Genomic DNA, 19067 nt, shown 5'->3' with positions numbered 1-19067 from the left:
TAAGGAGAATTTAAGAACAAGAATACAAGAAATTTACTGATAAATTAGATTTACTGTCAATACTTTACAATTAAAAACACTTTGATTGATTTCTTAATGATCTAAACAGCTAAATACTGTTTAATTCAATGTTTAGTGAGGATAAGAAAATGCTATCAGATTGATAACACACAGGTAGGACCTACCTTCTCGCTTGGTGTCTGTGTCCTCCATTTTGGTGGAGGATCCCACCACTGCCGGGTAAACAATCAGGTGTGGTGCATCATGGGCCACGCGACATAGCAGGTCAGAGATACTCTGTCTCACGTACAACTCGGGGTGACTCAATCGTGAAAACAGCTGAGGAATTATTCCTATCAGAAACACAAAATATATAGAACATTATTTATTTACCAAAAGAAAATTATATGCATGATTTATATTGAGGATATGGTTTATCCAAGCAAGATCCAAAATATATGGGTTACCTTTCCATGGAGTGGTTGGGGTACTAGCTAATCCAGACTCTAGAATGTTGCGTAACTCCCATGCATGTTTCACTAAGAGCCTGAGGAGTCGTAGTGTGGCAATGACATTACCGTCCTCATTGCTCTCTTCAGATTTAGCCTGTGTTAAATGAAAACAGTACATAAACTTAATCACAAAAAATTAGAGATCCCACGTTTATAAAATTCAAAACATCATGTAATACTAATTCAGTAAATCTTTCACTAAAAAATTGAAAATGAGTAAAAGACCATGACCTTTAGTCCACTGACCTTGCCATTCAGCTGTAGGTAGGTGAAGTAGGCTTTGGCAGACAGTTGGTAGTAGTGGTACACGCGGTGGACGATTCCCCTCCAGATGACCAGCAGACTCTCGATGCACTCCTCGCTAGCAATCTGTAGCGACAGACAACAGGACAACAGCTGACGCCGGGTTGTCTCTGCTCCATCGTCATATTGTCCCTACAACATCAAACAGTTTTATCCATTTCTCAGCACCCAAAAAACACTGGTTATTTCTTTTTGATACATTTCAACAAAAGATTTACTTGCATGACAAATTACTTTCTCAAATTACTTTGTTTTAAATTTTCAAGTTCAAAATACTGCAACATAAAAATGCCATTGACCAAAACATTTCAAATTTCAGACGACTGTATATCTTATGCAATGTTGTAACTAATTTACTCTCTGGTTCATTAAATGGGTACACCTACATACAGATTGACTTGCTGTTATCTGACTGACCTGTTCCTGTTCACAGATGTCCTCCTCACTGTTATCCACTGTGTGGATCTGTCTCAGCACGTTCAGCACCTTCCCCGTCTCCTCCACACTGGTCCCCTTTAAACAACAACACCAAATACAAGCCACTGTATGTCATACTGTAAAGTTTGTTCACAGTTCTGACTGAAAATTTAAACTCATTGAAATCAATATGTATCCTACCTTGGGCAAAGCTATCTTCACTGCCTCTATTTCTTCACTTAAAAGCTCAACAGAACCATGACTGTTTTAGAAATAACAAAAAAATTTCCACATTACAACTCTACTCCCAGTGATTGATATATTACCAGAGCATCAGGGGAGGGAACATTTGTAAAGCCTTACCTGGCATTGTCCACAGACTTGCGCCCCCACTTATAGCACCAGCCAGCCAGGGTGAACCATGCCTTGCTGAGGGTGGGACATTCAACAGTACTCAGATTGAGAAGTCGTCCAATCAGACTGTCTGTCTCATTGACAATTGCACTGTCTGCAATACTGATGTCTGAAAAAAGACAAAAAAACCCACTAACTATATAGATAGTAACTTTTTAAAAAATAATTTTTCATATGAAAGTAACAATCGTTTTTTCTCTCGCTCTCTCTCTAAGCTTACTGTTTTCCTCCATCACTAGCCCCATGCCCTGCCCAGATGCCCGGGCCTCTGTCTCCATCAGGAGTTGTAGGTTTCCAGCAAGCACACTGTCCTCCCCCTCGGGCTGGCCACCCTGGGTCACAATGCTGGACAGATTCTTGTAGTCCACCTGCAGCCATTTGACCAGGGTCAGCAGTGACTTGCCACACAGCTGGCTACAGTTCTCCAAGAGCTCCTTGTCCTTCTTCTCCTGCTTCAAGTCTGCACAGATAAAACCCACAATGCTGCTAGACAGGATGTCTATGCTCTCCTTCTGTTGTGCCATGCTGTGGAGGAGTTTGGCCCCCTCCCGCTCCACCCTCAGTACCTCCAGTTGACTGACCGCCTTCTTGTTACTCTGCAGGGTAGACAAGGCAGACAGCAAGTTCTCAGGAGCCACTCTGCCGTTCTCTATGTTGGGTTTTATCAGGTTGTCAATCTGTGAGAGCAGCACACTCTCAGCAAGCTTGTAATTGTTCTGTTTTCTTGCCAAACTAGCTGTGGACAGCTGAATCTTCAAAATCTGGCTGGTTAGGCCTGCAATGAGTCATGCAAAAGTTATCACTAATACGAATGCAACAAAATTGAGATAGTTGAAGTTTTAACTGCACTTGCACCTATTGTGGAACTTACCTGGCATTTTTTCAGAAGCTGCACTTTGCTTCTGTATGTCCAGTAGTCTCTGCAGGTGAAGGAAGGAAGTGATGTCATGTTCATCAGCGTCCATACGGTCATCCTCACTCAGTGGCAACAAAATCATCTACAGTCAACAATACAAAAATTACAAAAACTGCAAACCAGTTTAAAGGAAACAAATTAGTCAATATTCGACCTTATAATTAACAAGAATGTTGAATTAAATTGTGAAACACAAATAAAAGTATACTACCTTGGACTTTTTGTCCTCCGTCTGTTTTCGGAGAACTGTGGTGGTACACAGGTGAGTCAGTGCTCTCTGATTGGATAACAGAGGCCATTCAAGGGAAGCTACTCTCAGCAAACTTTCTTCTAGGCTTTCAACATGGCTCAAACACTTGGAAATGTCAGTCCTGAACACACATAAATCAGAACTAAGCTCAGGGACAAAGAGAGCAATAATAACAAGAAACTGATATGTTATCTCAAAGTTTTAATACATATGTCTTTTCAAAACAAATTTTAATACATCATTAAATCAATATGTAGGATACATGTATAAAAGGAAAGAACGAGTTTCTCTAGCTCTTTCTCTCTCTTACTTGTTGGCTGTAGACTTGGGGTCCTGACACGCTGTAGCCAGCCTGATGAACTGTTTGTTGATGAGGTCCAGTTTCTCCTTACAGCTCCACAGACTGTAGTTGTGGTTGTTGACACCGAGGTCTGACAGGGAGGCCCCTGGAACCAACTCAAGTTTCTCCCTCACCTCCTCAAAGTCCCCATCCTCAAACGCTGACAGGGCTCTGAAAGAAAACAGTAATAACATAGAATGCAATATGTGTAGCAGGACACATGTATATCAATCTGCTTTGTTGCCATTCTGAATATACTTAAGTAGAAATTCCCTCTAATGACTAACTGTCCATACAACACTTAAAATGTCAAGGTTGGTTCTCATTTTGCCTCAGATGGCTGTAGTCCTGTCTGTACTGTAAGGTAAGTCTTACCTGATGTAGTTGAGGTCTACGTCGGAGTTGAAGGCGGCCTGTAAATGGCTGTAATCCTGTCGGTACTGTAACACATTCTCCTGCCATTCCATCACTGACTCCCAGTCATACAACTTCTCATAGCAGTCAAATATCTAAGATAAAGATACATGTCCTTCATTTGGTGTTTTATCATTGGTAAGAAACCCAAAATATGATGAGCTTATATTGCTAATTTTTCTAATTCTCAGCACCAAAATTCCAGAGCAAATGCTAGGAAGGGACAATGCTGGTATACGACCGTTACTACAAATACATGCACATGAATGTGACATGCAATTAATCAAAAGCCAGTACGAAGTCACACACATTGCACATAAATTTTCATGTCAAAGACCAAACTGTACATCAATAGCCATAAGTGGAATTCAAGTTGTCACCTCATCCAAAACTATAGAAATACACTTTACAACAAATTTTAAAACAATTGAAGGACTTTAGGCAGACTGCCTCTGGTAAAAGATCAGTGATTTGACTGTACCTCTGTGACCACGAAATGGACCTTTAGCACGGGGATGTTGCTGTCCGGCGGGGGGAAGGGGGACTGTTTACTCAGGATCCCCGTGATCTTTTTGGGCATGATCATTTCCACCTTACTCAGGTCGTCTCGGGGTGAGTCGGCCTTCTCCGAGTCTGAGGAAACCATCACCTTCAGCACATTCTTCAGCTCCTTGGCAGCACTCTCGTACCTGGAAGATAGAATGTACATGTATATAAAAACTATTAGATATAATGGTAGATTTTTTTTATGCATCACGATCACTGAATTTTCCAGATTTCCAATCTGACATACTGTAGAAGCACATATTTTCGTTGGGTCAAAAAATGGTTGTTTTTAAACCAAATAAAATGTTGTTGACATTTAAATTTCGTCATATCGTAATCTCTTTGTAATCATTAATATTTGGGTTAAAAATTTGTCATAGATTTAAATTGTTGATTTATACTGCGAACAAAAATAACAAAATTACATGTAAATCCTCAACGAATATTTCTGCTTCTACAGAAGATAATGAATTGCATTTTGTGTGGGAAACAAAATGAAAATGTACAAAGTTTGCTGTGCTTGAAATGGTGGATGACTTACTTTCCTGTGGCCTTCTCCACCAGAGCTTTAATCCACAGGAACTTTTTGCCCGTCAGTTCCTTACACCAGTTGTACACGCCCATGATGGCGTCTCCTTCCTTCAGCTCAACCAAGGCCTTCACCAGGAACAACACAGTCTGCTCAAAATCATACCCCTGCAAAAATCAAAAGATATCTTTCATGCCATTTCGTGAAGCATATTTCAAGATTTCATGTTTACAAAGAAATCTTTCTCTATGTAACTTTTAACACCGTTAAATGATCATTTTATTATAGATTGGTTTAATTCCACAACATCAATTTTTCATAGTTTCTTGTTGAACAAAAAATCACAATGGTTTGACTACGGTACACGTACATGCCTACTCCATGTATTGACAATATCTTATATCACTTGATTCATAACATTTAAAAGACCTTATGTGTTGAAACTTAATAGATACAATCAAAAGCATAAAACATGTACAAAATCATAACCAGTAGTATATTTTCACAATTTACAGTTTCCCTTTTACTGTATTAATGATATTACCGGTAAGCAGTTTTCTTTAAATAATTGCTAGATTGCTTTTACATGGAGCTAGTTAGTAATCAAAATTGACCTACATGTTATCTCCATTCACTCTATCATAACATATGATTTCTCTGCTAAATGTCTACATTGACATATTCCTAGATTGGTAGAACACAATCATCCCAATATGCACCTACATGTACATCTATGTATCATAAGCATCATGTAAACCCCTACACCCTGTTATGGGTCTGACCTGTAGAGTGTTGTTGTCCTTCATCTCCTGCAGTAGTTGGTGACACTGTCGGATGGCCATGGCCGGCATGCCGCTATGTAGTGCTATCTTGATGACGGAGGAACGCACTCGGGAAAGCCACTCCAAGCAGGTGCCCTTGTTGGTCCGGAAAAAGGTCCGCACCGTCTACAAGAAATGATTAGGTTTAAATGATCTATTCATCTCAGAACACGTAGATATTCTTGCTTGTACGAAAGATTGATCAAAAAAGTAGTTGACTGCATTATGTCATAAAAACAGAGTGAAAAGAATTTGTTTCTACAGAGTGTTGATTGAGTCTTGTGTACCTTTGGAGACATTGGCATGGACACAGCGCAGCCTTCATAAGCATTGTACAGGAGTTTCTCCAGGTGTTCCATGAACTGAAGAAGTAGATGGACTCGAAGGTGGCTGGACAGATCGCTCGACTTAGCTCCTCCTGAAATAAGAAAACAATACACATATAATATGAAAAAAATCTCAAGAAATCAAGTAATCAAGTATTTTCTTACCATCAAGAATACTTATTCTATTCATTCCCTCTCTACAAACATTTCATTATCAATGTTTCTACTTTTCTCCTCCATAGTTACCTTTCTTCTGGTCTGTTTTACTGATGTCGTTTCTCTCTTCTGCAGGCTTGTCCAACTCTTTGGCGAACATCTTGAGCACTCCCTCGATGGAGGTGAAGGTTTCCTGAGGCTTCCCCAGCGGTGTCCTGAGGCGGTTCAGCACACAGTACTGGGCCGACTCCCAGGTGGCCCAGAACCACAGCATGGCCTCATTGTTGTCCACCTGTCACAAAAACGCAGATCAAAGTTCATCAAATGTTCATCATTTACATTTATACAATGTATTATTATTCTGTTGAGATTCACACACTGTTATATTCTCCATGACGAGAAAAAAGAAATATAATAAGGGAAAACAAATTTAATACCGGTATCTAAAACATCTCACACTAGAAATTTTAAAATATTCGGGCAGGTCTTGTATTATTAATCATAGAGCTATCTTAGAAAAGGGGAATAACTCAATTTGATTTTTTAACTAAATTGAATTAATCCCCGATTTCCAATAGTTGATGCATGTTGCACCAGCTTAATCAAGGAGAAATGCTGGATTTAGAACATTGATGTACTGTACATTAACTTACAAAATTAGACATCCTGAATGTCTCTATCATCTTGTGGTCATGAGTGGCATCCTGACAGCTGTAAAACATGGCCTCCAACCAATTCCAGCTCCCTGATTGGCTGAAAGAGTCAAAGCAATGATCATATTCACCATATTTCATTATCACATCACATTGTATCAAGTTAACATGAATTAAAGCAAATCCTGAAAAATCTTTTACACACACCCAAAAAACTGAACTAATGCAATAAGATAATATGACATTACTTACATGGGTGAGGTATCGTGTAAAATGTAAGCCATTATTTGTCTGAAGTTGACGGCGTGGAACTCTCCATTAGGGATGCGGTTAATGTGAGCCCGCCGGGCCAGCCACGCTGCGGTGACCCCCTCCGCCCCCTCCTGGACACTGATGGACTGGTCATTGTCCTCCCCCAGGTGTAGCAGGCTGTATAACCTACAACAAACAATTAAGTTGGTATACTCAATACCCAATATATACAAGTATCTATTAAAAAAGGTTGCCTTTAAGCTTTTTTCTAGTCAAGTTCCCAAAGTATGCCTTAATAATAGCAAAAACTTGGCACATCTTATCAAGTTCTTTCTTGTATAAGTGGATTTTTAAAAATGTACTTTGAGCACACATCAAAAGAACAGAGAAGTCAACTTTTTTATTACTGGAGGAAAGGGAAGACAATGAATCTAATTTTACAGAGAATAATCTGTGTTTTAGACAGAGGTGAGCGAGTGTCTTGCTGACTTTACCTGGTGGTTACATTGGCTGGGAGGACTCGGAGGAGACTCAGGTAGCCGTCACGGACCTCTGGTCGCACATCTGACAACTTGTATACACTCAGCTTCACCGCACTGAAATCATACATCACAATGTAGATACTATCATAGAGAGACAGATTAACAAACAGCACAGCCCTGTCCAGACTAAGACACAGTTAAGCTTCTATTGTTTTAGTACCTCTGTATCAAATTAATTGGCAAGTTGCTGTTGATCTTATAGACATCCTGTAGACATCTGCATACAGACATGGAGATTTGGAAGTCACTGTTGTGCCCTGAAAAATAAAAATACAATTTTTTTTTAAAATATTAATTTTGTTCATGAAAATCCATTGTTTCAAAAGGCAATGAAACAGAGAGACAGGCCATCACTCACCTAACTGGGTAATGTATCTTATGACATTGGTGAACTCTTCCGAATAGAAAATCTGTGGATTGGTCTGAAGGCTTCCGATGATATCTGCTATCCACTTCAGTCCCAAGCATCTGAATCATACAAAAATAAAAACATAAAACTTGGCATGAACTACATGAGACTGCTACAGTTATTTCCAGGAACATTTCTACAAAATGCTCTATAGTTAAAGGAGCTATACAAGGTGAAATTTTGAGTCTGTCTTTGTAGCTGCGAGTACCTTCAAGGAGATCAGATCTACCTTCAAGGAAAATTTTCATAAACGCTAGTTACAGGAGCTACATTGTACATAGTGTGAGATGTTGGGTCTGTGTACCTGCTGTCATAGGAGGCATGGCCCTGGGACAGAAGCCCGGCCAGTAGTCTAAGGATCTGGGTGAAGTTGTTGGCGGTGGTGGGGTTCACATTGGCCATCAGTGAGCCATCTAACCGCGTGGTCTGCATGATGAGGCTGCTACTGGACACAAAGTTACCGTGCCTAAAAGTAGAAGTGTGACTGTTAGGAAAACTTAACTTAAATCCAAAATGTGTCTTTTAATTCAATAACAATCTGGATTGGACATTGCAAGTTAGCAGCATTTAGAAGAAAAATGGTCAGGAAAACTTATGTAAAAATTTAATTTCCAGTGAAACCACAAAAACATACATAATTTAGAAAAGTAAAAATCACCAGAGGTATATGTACAATGTACATGCATGTTATTTTTTTTAAAAGAACATTTCATGTAATACTGACGTATGCATTCATTGGAAAAAAATTTACTACATGTACATCATCTTTTGAAAAGTTATCTTTGAAACAGATGATCAGAAACGGGCCATATTATCAGTCGTTAAGTGTTGGTATGACTATTTGGCTGACCTGGAGCAGTGTGAGTAGAGCGTGTTGAGGAGTGCGTACTGGACGGCGGGGTACACCTCGGACACCACCTCATCCAGGGGGCTGAAGTGTTTACTGGCCAGGTCAAAGATACTAGGCGACAGCGCCCACATCTGTAATACAAAGTCATGACACTGTATAAGTGAGGGTGTGAGTGATAAAGGGTGTTTACAGGCAATCAGATATTAACATACAATAATGAAATACTGTTGTTTATAATGTACTCTAAGCATTATCAAACTCTCTTTCTCTGTTACTCACAGCTATCAGATTGCTTTTTGTGTTCCCAATTTCCGCCAGTGCACACAGATTGAAGATGCAGACAGACTCTGCCTCAGTGACAGTGTACACTACGTTGCCGTACGGATTGACGGTGATGACGCGTTTTTCTGCCGTCGCACCAGCTGCCTGGAGCAAGGTGTTAAATGCTTGCTGTAGATCTCCCACTACATACCTGTCAAAAATATAACAGCATGTGAACAAAGTATCTCATCTGGCAAACAATTTCAAAGTAATAAGTCAGGAAAAAATCAAAGTACTGAGAGTACTGATACACGATATATGCAAACCATATGTTTACATTTCCTACATGTGGTAGAATTTGGGCATTTGGGTGTGTTTTACAAATTCATGTCCCAAATGGTAAAGGAACAAGAGTTCTGATACTGAGCAATAATATAACAACACTACATACTGTATAATACAGTTACTTTGGATTATGCCAATTTGTGTTGAAATCTGCTCTTACAAATTCCTATAGAGATCTACATGTGTAAAAGATATTGAGATGCAAAACTTACTTAAAGGACTCCTCCAAAAGTGGCACACTTTTTAGAGCCATGACATCGTGATACAGGGCCAGCATTTGTTGAATGATCTGTCAACGTACCAACAATAATCATAATGTAAAATGCAAATGTAGGATTCTATAAAAAAAAAAACCAGGCAATCAAGCACCCCCATATGTTGAACATGCTAATAAGACACTCACTAATTCCCAAAACTCTCGTAAATTTCATAAATACAACAAGTCCATATCATAAACAAAGACAGCATTTCAAATATGGAATTTCAATATGTAAATGCTGGAACAGAGATGAGAAGTGTATATGAAGTAGCAAGCCAGCAGCTGTTATAGAGTACCTGTTCACTGTGACAGAACCTGTACTTCTGTAGCATGGACCCCGGAGCAAACAGCTGACTGACAAAGTTCACAGGTAACTGGGTCCCAAACGTCTCGATCACCTGTAAATTACAAATTCAGGTGTCTAAAAATAGACTTTCTCCACAAAGAATCATAAATTTTGGTTTAAAAAGAATCTTGAATAGCCTGGTTAAGATGATATAAAACCTCAAAAGATTATGCTGTTTAATCAATACCCTTATAATCTTAATAATTGTACAGAGTCAAAACAAAAAAACAACAAAAAATTCAAAAATTACAAATTCATTGATTAAAATGGGACCAAGCCCTGGACCATAAAACTAAGATGGGCTCAATTTTACTCTACACATTTCTTTGTTAAAGTGAGAATTTGATCAAAAGTGAGCTCATCTTAGCTTTATGGCCCTATTTATACAAATCAGTTTGTCAAGGCTGACCTTCTGACAAACGGTGAGCATGGAGGAGATGAAGCGGTAGGAGACCAGCCTGTCGGTGAAGATCTGGTACAGCAGGAACGGCAGCAGGTGCTCCTCGCTGTGGACCGCCTCCGATCGCAGCTGACCAATCAGAATCAGGATACACGTGTTGGCTGCCACACAAAACAACAGGGTTAAAATCAGGATATTTTCCACTATTTTATTACCTTCATACACATCTTGGTATTAATTGCAACTTTTATGCAAAAGCCATAATCTTATATGATAAAGATTATATGATTCAAAATCTTAAAGTAATGGTTCAAGTAAAATCTTAACTTAATAGGGCAATTCAAATTCAGAATATCAGTTTTCTTATTCACATTGTACAACTCTCTGATAGATACAGAGTGCAAGTACAGGGATTACAAAACAAATTAATTGCCAACCTCTCTGTGAAATCTTACCTTCAATCACCATGTACTCAGAGAAGTAATGTCTGGTGGCCGTGTCCACACTCTTAGTGATTCTGTCCAGTATCTGTAAACCAAACCATAGCTTCATCAATACCCCAGAATTTTATTTAAATTCGATTCTAATCTTTAAAATTTAAACTTCCTGCAGCACATGCCTGTACATTTCCCCTCTGGGTCGCCTACCTGTGTGATGTACTCCCGTGTGATCTGTTTGCTGGGAGAGAACTCCTCCCCCATGCTCCTAACCACTGTTGTGAACACCTTCAGCAGGGCGCCGATCTTGATAATGCAATCCTCTGGGATGGGAACCTCCTCGTCAGGGTAAGTCTGATCCCCACAGCCATAGGCCAAGTCCTGAAACAAACAAACAAGTCTGGCTTTATTACTGATGTTACAGGTAAATCTGTTGTTTTCTAACATTTTTAATAAACACAAACCTTTTCCGAGTATGCGAGAGAATATCAAAGTTCTGAAATACTCCAAACATATTCCGCTATAAGAAATCTACGTAACCATTTGTGCAAATATACAGGCGCAATCTAATTCAAGGAAAAAACAAGCATGGCCAAATTGAAAGGAAACAATACACAAGTTTTCTACAACAGACGCAGGGCAAGAAATCTATGACAGACAGGGTAAGTTACCTCAGCATAGGCTTCCATGTCCTCCAGGAACTGCCCTAGTAACGTGGTGGAGAATGAGATGTCATTGACCCAGTATCTGTGGAACTCGATCAGAGCGTTGGAGGTGAACTCGATCAGACTGTCCTTCTGGGTGGAGTCGATGTGCCAGCCCACCAGAATGTCCACTGTGTCCTACAGTCATCAATGAAAGGATGAAAATCAGAGTGCTTAACATTACAACTGCAGTATTTTATGAGGGGTGGATAACAGGTAAGAGATTTTTTTAACTTAGCATTTTTAATATAAAATATCATAAAAGAGAAAAATAACTGTAAGAGTGAATTGAATTTGATTTGATATCCAGAAATAACAAGAACTCTGGATTTATTGTCTGAACCATTAGAAACTATTCTCGTTTGAATGACGTCTACTGAAAAGTTACAAACTCTGGCACTTACAGATTATTGTTGTATTAACTTGCATAAATTTATACTTAAGTAAGTCAATAAAATTACATATTCATAAAATGTAAAATGATACATCAGTGGAGATATAAAGAAAGTAGATAATTACCCTGAAGTGTGAGGTAAAAACATTGGGGTAGTTCTTAGCAATGTGGAGGATCACATTGACGACTGAGTTCAGTAGATCTGGAGTGTCAGCATTCTCTAGCAGTGTCTGAACATTGGCCATCACCATCTGATAGAAAAATAAAACAAAATCATAATATTATGTGTACATAAATTTATATCATCTCACTTTCTAGAACTTTTCATTGTTTTTAAATTTTTCTCACAATTCCATTTCAGAGATAAATTTAAAGTTTTGCCAAAAATGGACAATTTGCATTTAAAGTCTTTTGTACAATTAAGTCCTTATGTAAAGAGTCATGCTCCCCATTATTCAACATTAAATTAACAAAGCAACAAACAAACTTGTAAATATAACACTCTTTTCCCTTAGTAAAATCAACATGCAAATATACTTGCCGGCATTAGACCCCCAGTTGCTTGTTTCTTCTCATCATAGCGCAGAGTTTCATGGAGAGCATCAATGAACAGGGAGCGTATGTCGTCATCCACCATGTTGTTTGTCTGACCAAACAGCCACTGGAAGTACCTGATAATGGGTCAACCAAAAGAAGAGTTTAGTATTTGATAAAGAAAAGACAAAAATTTACATATAGATCCAACAGCAAATACTCATAGAGTTGTATTAAATGTAAATTGTAAAGAAAAAGATGATTGCTATGTCTGCTTTGAAATTAAACGCAAATTAATATGGAATCTCTCTTTGTTAACTTTCTCTCTCTTCTCCATTCCAATCTCTCTTTCTCTGTACAATATTTATTTGGCGTCATAATTCTATACCATACATTATACACAAAAAGAGTTTACACATACATTTCACTTGCACGCACATTCATATCGACACACCCAGTAGGTTCTTTACTCTACCTCTGTGAGTCATGCCCCATGATTCCTCCAATGATCCCCACACACTTTGCTACCTCAACTTTCACTTCTCTTGGACACAAGGAAGGCCTGTAAATACACATATTGCAAATTTAAAAGAATTTTGGTAACCTCTAGACATTGGGGGTAAATTTTAGACATACAATGATAAAAACTTGTACCTCTCATAAAATACATCTTGTAGTGATGTCCATGCATCTTCTGATACTTTGTAGACACTCTGAAAATCATTTAAAGCAAAATGTTTAAATTAGCACATAAAGATAACAATTCTTTCAATTTAGATTGAGTTTTTTTTTCTTTGTCATTATCTGCATTCTCAATTGCTTTGTTAATTCAATTTGCTATTTACGAGTACTTATCATATATATATCATCAGTTCTTAGTCTCTAAACACTGATCCATTACAAAAAGCTCTTCATTGATATAAATTACAACTCAACAATAGTATGTAGGACCTTTTAAAACCTCAAAGATAACTCAGATTTGATTCATTCATATGAAAAAGGCATATTCCATTATTCGTACCTTGACTCCATCAGAAGTTCGGAGGTAGTCTCGCAGCTGCTTGGCTGAGGAGATTCGTCTTTCCTTATCTCCATCTCGTACGACTCTCCTTATGTACTTTGAAAGTCTTGAGTCATCTGTGAAAGCCTTGGTTGAATCTATGAACAATAGAGAAAAGTAACATTCATTTCAAGTTTAAGTTTCACTTTCACTTTTGCACTGGAACAATGTCAAACCAGTTTTAAACATTCGTGCAATACCTGTATCTTCTGAACTGTAATGTTCAAGTCCATTATTAAAAAACACAGTCTCAAAATTCATTTCAAATCATGTTCATGAAACTGTCAATTCACCATTTTATCCACCATAAAATAATAACACTAACAGTGTTTGATACGTGTACATTCAGGACAATGTTTGTAAATATATAGGTGAACTGTAAAGATAAGGACAGCTGTTACACATGCCACCTGTCACAGAGTAACTGCATTCTCATTCAGTAATACTGGAAGCTATGCTGTCATGTAACTAGTTTCATAATGATATTTAATGGGATTATTTTTACCAGGACATTCTCTTTTTTTTTTTTTCATTTACAGGATATTCCAAAAAAATTAACATGAGTTTCTGATGCAGGCCATGTGTTTTTACATGACATGCATGTGGGCTGGTAAATGGTTCTGTAGGTTTGTTAATAAGTTCAAACGGAGGACTTCACCTGATCTTTTGGCTTCGGATTTGTAGGATGAAGACTGATATGTTCGTGAGTCCGATTTTTCATAATGTCGACCTCGGGAATGAGAACCTCTGCTGACTGGATAAGAAGAACGTCTGTCATCCTCTCTTTTGAGCTTCCCATTCCTGCTACTTGTGTTAATTTTCATGTTTGGTCGCGCTTCTGATTTTCTCTCGAACACTTTCGGTTTGTCCGATATTTTTGGCACCTCGGACTTATCGCCGCAGGCATTTTCGTTTAGATTATTAACGACCTTTTCTTTTGAATTGGGGGCATTTCCGTCCGTTATGGCCTCTTGCTTGTCAGGCGGTTTGCTTTTCGCCCCTATAGACTTCTCACTCATTACATCTGTTAAGCTCTACATAACAAGGAAACATTTTACACAAAACTGTTACTTTGACACATATTCGTCGCCATTTTCTTTTTCAAATTCGAACTCCGCAGTAACGAAGTTTAATTTTAGAACTTTGTGAAGAGTCATTTTCTAAAATTAGTAATATTTTTATTGAAACAGGTGAATTATAAAAACGCTTATCAGGCAACTTAAAAAATTGCATTGCTCTTTTCTATTCACAAACGCGACATTCTTGAATTAGATAAGTTGTACCATATAAATTCTTTTCGTCATATTTGTAGGAACATACTAAAGACCTGAAATACTAATGACCTGAAAGACCTGAAAGACCTGAAATTTTATATAAATGATACTTTTATAAGATTTTAGTCAAATGAAATTATTTTGTTGGGGTTTAAATCATATTTCCAGGTATAATTTTGTTTAAAAAATATCATAATGATCAGTTATTCAAGCAGAAATATGAAAGACCTGAAAATTTGAATTGACCTGAAAATTTCAAATGACCTGAAATTTTATATAATTGATATAGATGATACTTTTATAAGATTTTGGTCAAATGAAATGAATTTGTGGGGGTTTAAATCATATTTCCAGGTATAATTTTGTTTAAAAAAATATCATAATGATCAGTTATTCAAGCAGAAATGTGAAAGACCTGAAAATTTGAATTGACCTGAAAATTTAAATGACCTGAAATTTTATATAATTGATATAAATGATACTTTTATAAGATTTTGGTCTAATGAAATTATTTTGTGGGGGTTTACATCATATTTCCAATTGTGTTGAAAAATATTATAATGAGCTGTTATTTACGCAGAAATATGAAAGACCTGAAAATTTGAATTGACCTGAAATTTTCAAATGACCTGAAATTTTAAATGATTGATACATTTCTATTTTCTGTGTCAATTTTAATGTTTATTGTTGAGTTTTTATCATATTTCCAGGTATATATGTGTTAAGATATATCAAACCGAAACATGGGCTGTTAGATGACCTACACAACTACACCATCACAAAATTTCAGGTCAGCCCAAATTTTCAGGTCAATTCAAATATTCAGGTTTTTCATATTCCTGTGTAAATAATATATTTTAACACTTATATACCTGGAAATATAATAAAAACTCACAAATAAACATTAAAACTGATACAGAACATATAGAAATGTGTCAATTATATATAATTTCAGGTCAGCCCAGATTTTCAAGTTTTTCGTATTCCTGCGTAAATAATTGATCAGTATGATATATTTTAACACTTATATACCTGGAAATATGATTAAAAACTCACAAATAGACATTAAAACTGACACAGAACTTAGAAATGTTTCAATTATATATAATTTCAGGTCAGCTCAAATTTTCAGGTCAATTCAAATTTTAAGGTCTTTCGTACTCCTGCATAAATAATTGATCAGTATGATATATTTTAGCACTTATATACCTGGAAATATGATAAAAACTTACAAATAGACATTAATATTGACACAGAACATAGAAATGTATCAATTATATAAAATTTCAGGTCATTTGAAATTTTCAGGTCAATTCAAATGTTCGAGTCTTTCGTACTCCTGCATAAATAATTGATCAGTATGATATATTTTAACACTTATATACATGGAAATATGATAAAAACTTACAAATAGACATTAATATTGACACAGAACATAGAAATGTATCAATCATTTAAAATTTCAGGTCATTTGAAATTTTCAGGTCAATTCAAATTCTCAGGTCTTTCATATTTCTGCATGAATAACTGGTCATTATGATATTTTTTAAACAAAATTATACCTGGAAATATGATTTAAACCCCCACAAGTAATTTTATTTGATAAAAATCTTAGAAAAATATCATTTATATAAAATTTCAGGTCTTTCAGGTCATTAGTATTTCAGGTCTTTAGTACCTTCCATATTTGTACGTGATTTCTAGTCATAGAGAGAAATACATGTATACAAAATATACACAAGTTCTATCGATTCTTCGAATGAAACACATGTTCATTGTTCAAATGAATAGAGCTGTGGCTTTTATTTTTATGAAGAGTGGTAGAATTTAAAGAGCTGACCCCCCCCCCGCAAAATAATTTGATTTTTTTTGGAGGGGGGGGGCATGCATTTACAAGTCAAACAAATGCTAAAAATCCATATGTTTATTTGATTTACAAGAAAGGACTTGTATGTAGAATTTCCCCCCGGTGTGTGCTGGACCCTTAATTACAAAGTAGTATTTGTTATAAATATTTATTCATAAGGTGACATCTGTATGTTTATTTTTATTTGTTATCAACCGTAATAACTATAAATTTTACCACCACATCCATCTGGCCTCTTCGCCACATATCAAATACATAAAGAAAGGATTTTGTTCTGTTTTTGAGAAGTTTCAAGCCTGTTAAAAATATATAGATTTTAGGAAAATACAATTGATAAACCTGTTATTTTCGTTTTGTACATAATCCTTTTTAATTTTGGTCCTAATTTCGTTATTGTCATTTGACTACAATCAACATATATATCTATCTAAATTGCTTTAATTAACACATGTTCATTTACGTTTATCATTAATTCAAAAGAAAAGAAAAAAAATGAATAAGTTGTTTATATTTATTTTAAAGAATTTTTTAAGTCATAAATATTTCTTGACCATTTCTTAGGTTAATGTATGACGATTATCATGTTTATATAAAAACATAAGCGTTACATAATGTGTTAATGTGTTAATGAGAGTTGACAGTTGAGTCGTTAAATACACAGCTTGGGGTCAATCTGGGTAGGTGACCTACTTCAAAGTAAATATTGAGTGAGCACAAGCGGAAAAAAAGAGGCGCTTGTCTCTTGTCGATTAATTAGTCTAATGCCTAAGACAACACCAAACGGGCAATTAAAGTCTACATTATAATTACACATGAAGCAAATTGTGTCCCTTCCATTTCATTGGTTAACACCTAGTTAATTTTATTCCTTCCATTTCATTGGCTAATAATCATTGGTTTCTGAAGAAGAAGAAGGGTATAAATATAGCATCCATGGGTCAAAGGATCATAACCTTGACACATACTTAACAATCAACATGAATCAAACAAACTACACAGAGCCCCTTTTCGTCGACACCACCCTGGAGTATGAAATTGACCGTAGCCGTTTTCCAGGCATCGACAACGGCCAGCCTATGTTGCTGATTCATACCTCCACCGACTGTCCCTGTACAACAGCCCACCCAAGCATCATAGTCCCGGTCGCTGACCACGAACTCTACACACTTCTGGACACCCTAGCGGAAGTCGTGTCAGCCAAAGAACAGATACAACCAGAAAACGAATCGAGTACGTGTGACCTTGTTACATCGTCCTTCACTCCATTACTACAGAGTCCAACAGATGATATGTGCTGTGACGTAACCAACGACAGAGAACACAAGGGTCTTGATTCGCCCCTCAACACCCCGGATGTTCTCTCCGACCTATCGTCATCCTCATCATCGGACTCCCACCCCAGCGCCATCCTGGATGACCAGTTATTTCCCTGCTCCTACGACCTCCAGGGTTCAGGTGATCTATTTGACGATTTATCAACAATCTGTGACATTTCTCTGAGTAACATTGGAATGAAGACCAGAAAACGACGACATTCCACGGTTTATGAGACATCCCCCAAACGACGGAAGACCGAGAGTTGCTGGGTGGCGGATCTATTCGAGGACGAAGCAGATCTCCGATGGAGCAGCTGAACAAAGTGCCATGATAGACTTTTTATTTTTAACATGTGTGATGTGATCAAACTTATATATTTTTTTTACATTGCTTGTCAGTGCTGTTAGATTATGATAAGAGAATAATGTGTTAACAAAGTGCTGTTACTGATATTTTGTTTACATGCTATATATTGTTTACGTGTGTATATACATAATGTAAAGTAACTAATAGCTACATTTATTAATATACAATTAAAATTCAGATTGACGTAGTTGTCTTTTATATTAAATATTCCACAAGAGACCGAATATAGAATGACTTTTAGATATAGGTGGAGCTATTTGCAAATCCCTACATAAAACTGCATTATTAAGGAATATATATAAAAAATCAGAAGAGGCAGTATTAATACATGCATTATAAGGAGCTATCTTTGGTTAAGTGGGAAACGAAAAATGAAATAAATACGAAAAGAAATTAGTAAAAAATATATTTTTCTCCTTCCTTACGGTCTGTCAGTCAAAATCAAACACTGTATAATCTAATTAAGAAACTAATTGGAAAAGTTACTAAATTGTGCATGGGGTTATTTGACGGGGCAAGAGAAAAAGGCCACGTTTTTGCTTTAGCTGGGGTAAAATACTGAATGGAGTAGAGGTTATCGTTAAAGGGTATGCTACCTCACTAGTACCATTGGTACCAAGTCGTTTTCCCATAGACCAAAAACATTTGTACACAACTAAAGTCGTTAAATATAAAGGAAAAAACATAAAAATTCCGAGCCATCACAGTTATCATTGCAAAAAATAAAAAAATAACATAAACCTCAGAGACGGGTACAAGTATAATAGCAATTCATGGATTTATATATTTCATAATAAAACAAATTAACCTCCACCTAATAATACACTTGTATTATTTTGTAGGGGTATTTTTT

General features: G+C 36.8%; 2 protein-coding genes across 3 annotated transcripts in view; one reads left to right on the top strand and one right to left on the bottom strand.

The window, feature by feature from the left end:
- Positions 1–14512, bottom strand: part of LOC105347393 (serine/threonine-protein kinase SMG1) — a 28236-nt gene extending 13724 nt beyond the window's left edge. The window contains exons 1-36 of one of the 2 annotated variants that reach the window (XM_011456463.4): positions 14049–14512; positions 13352–13488; positions 12985–13043; positions 12806–12892; positions 12338–12467; positions 11922–12047; positions 11370–11540; positions 10909–11079; positions 10717–10789; positions 10271–10422; positions 9812–9913; positions 9469–9545; positions 8930–9122; positions 8651–8781; positions 8105–8266; positions 7750–7859; positions 7552–7648; positions 7344–7445; positions 6850–7035; positions 6598–6697; positions 6035–6236; positions 5750–5880; positions 5424–5588; positions 4654–4808; positions 4048–4255; positions 3528–3661; positions 3123–3323; positions 2774–2933; positions 2518–2644; positions 1867–2421; positions 1596–1755; positions 1434–1494; positions 1233–1328; positions 744–947; positions 468–606; positions 186–353 (exon numbers count right to left, since the gene is read on the bottom strand). In XM_011456463.4, the coding sequence (XP_011454765.3) occupies positions 186–353; positions 468–606; positions 744–947; positions 1233–1328; positions 1434–1494; positions 1596–1755; positions 1867–2421; positions 2518–2644; positions 2774–2933; positions 3123–3323; positions 3528–3661; positions 4048–4255; positions 4654–4808; positions 5424–5588; positions 5750–5880; positions 6035–6236; positions 6598–6697; positions 6850–7035; positions 7344–7445; positions 7552–7648; positions 7750–7859; positions 8105–8266; positions 8651–8781; positions 8930–9122; positions 9469–9545; positions 9812–9913; positions 10271–10422; positions 10717–10789; positions 10909–11079; positions 11370–11540; positions 11922–12047; positions 12338–12467; positions 12806–12892; positions 12985–13043; positions 13352–13488; positions 14049–14409 (5593 nt within the window). In that variant the 5' untranslated portion in view covers positions 14410–14512. The remainder of the gene's footprint in view (positions 1–185; positions 354–467; positions 607–743; positions 948–1232; positions 1329–1433; positions 1495–1595; positions 1756–1866; positions 2422–2517; positions 2645–2773; positions 2934–3122; positions 3324–3527; positions 3662–4047; positions 4256–4653; positions 4809–5423; positions 5589–5749; positions 5881–6034; positions 6237–6597; positions 6698–6849; positions 7036–7343; positions 7446–7551; positions 7649–7749; positions 7860–8104; positions 8267–8650; positions 8782–8929; positions 9123–9468; positions 9546–9811; positions 9914–10270; positions 10423–10716; positions 10790–10908; positions 11080–11369; positions 11541–11921; positions 12048–12337; positions 12468–12805; positions 12893–12984; positions 13044–13351; positions 13489–14048) is intronic. The other variant, XM_034458546.2, reaches the window with a different exon arrangement.
- Positions 14513–17043: 2531 nt separating this feature from the next.
- On the top strand, positions 17044–18524 carry LOC136270111 (uncharacterized). Its single transcript, XM_066066623.1, has one exon. It carries the CDS (start codon positions 17509–17511, stop codon positions 18163–18165), a length of 657 nt encoding a protein of 218 aa, XP_065922695.1. The 5' UTR covers positions 17044–17508; the 3' UTR covers positions 18166–18524.
- Positions 18525–19067: the final 543 nt, after the last annotated feature.

The sequence above is a fragment of the Magallana gigas genome, chromosome 7 (assembly GCF_963853765.1).
Source record: "Magallana gigas chromosome 7, xbMagGiga1.1, whole genome shotgun sequence".
NCBI lineage: Eukaryota > Metazoa > Mollusca > Bivalvia > Ostreida > Ostreidae > Magallana > Magallana gigas.
This window is presented reverse-complemented; position numbering and strand designations above follow the sequence as displayed.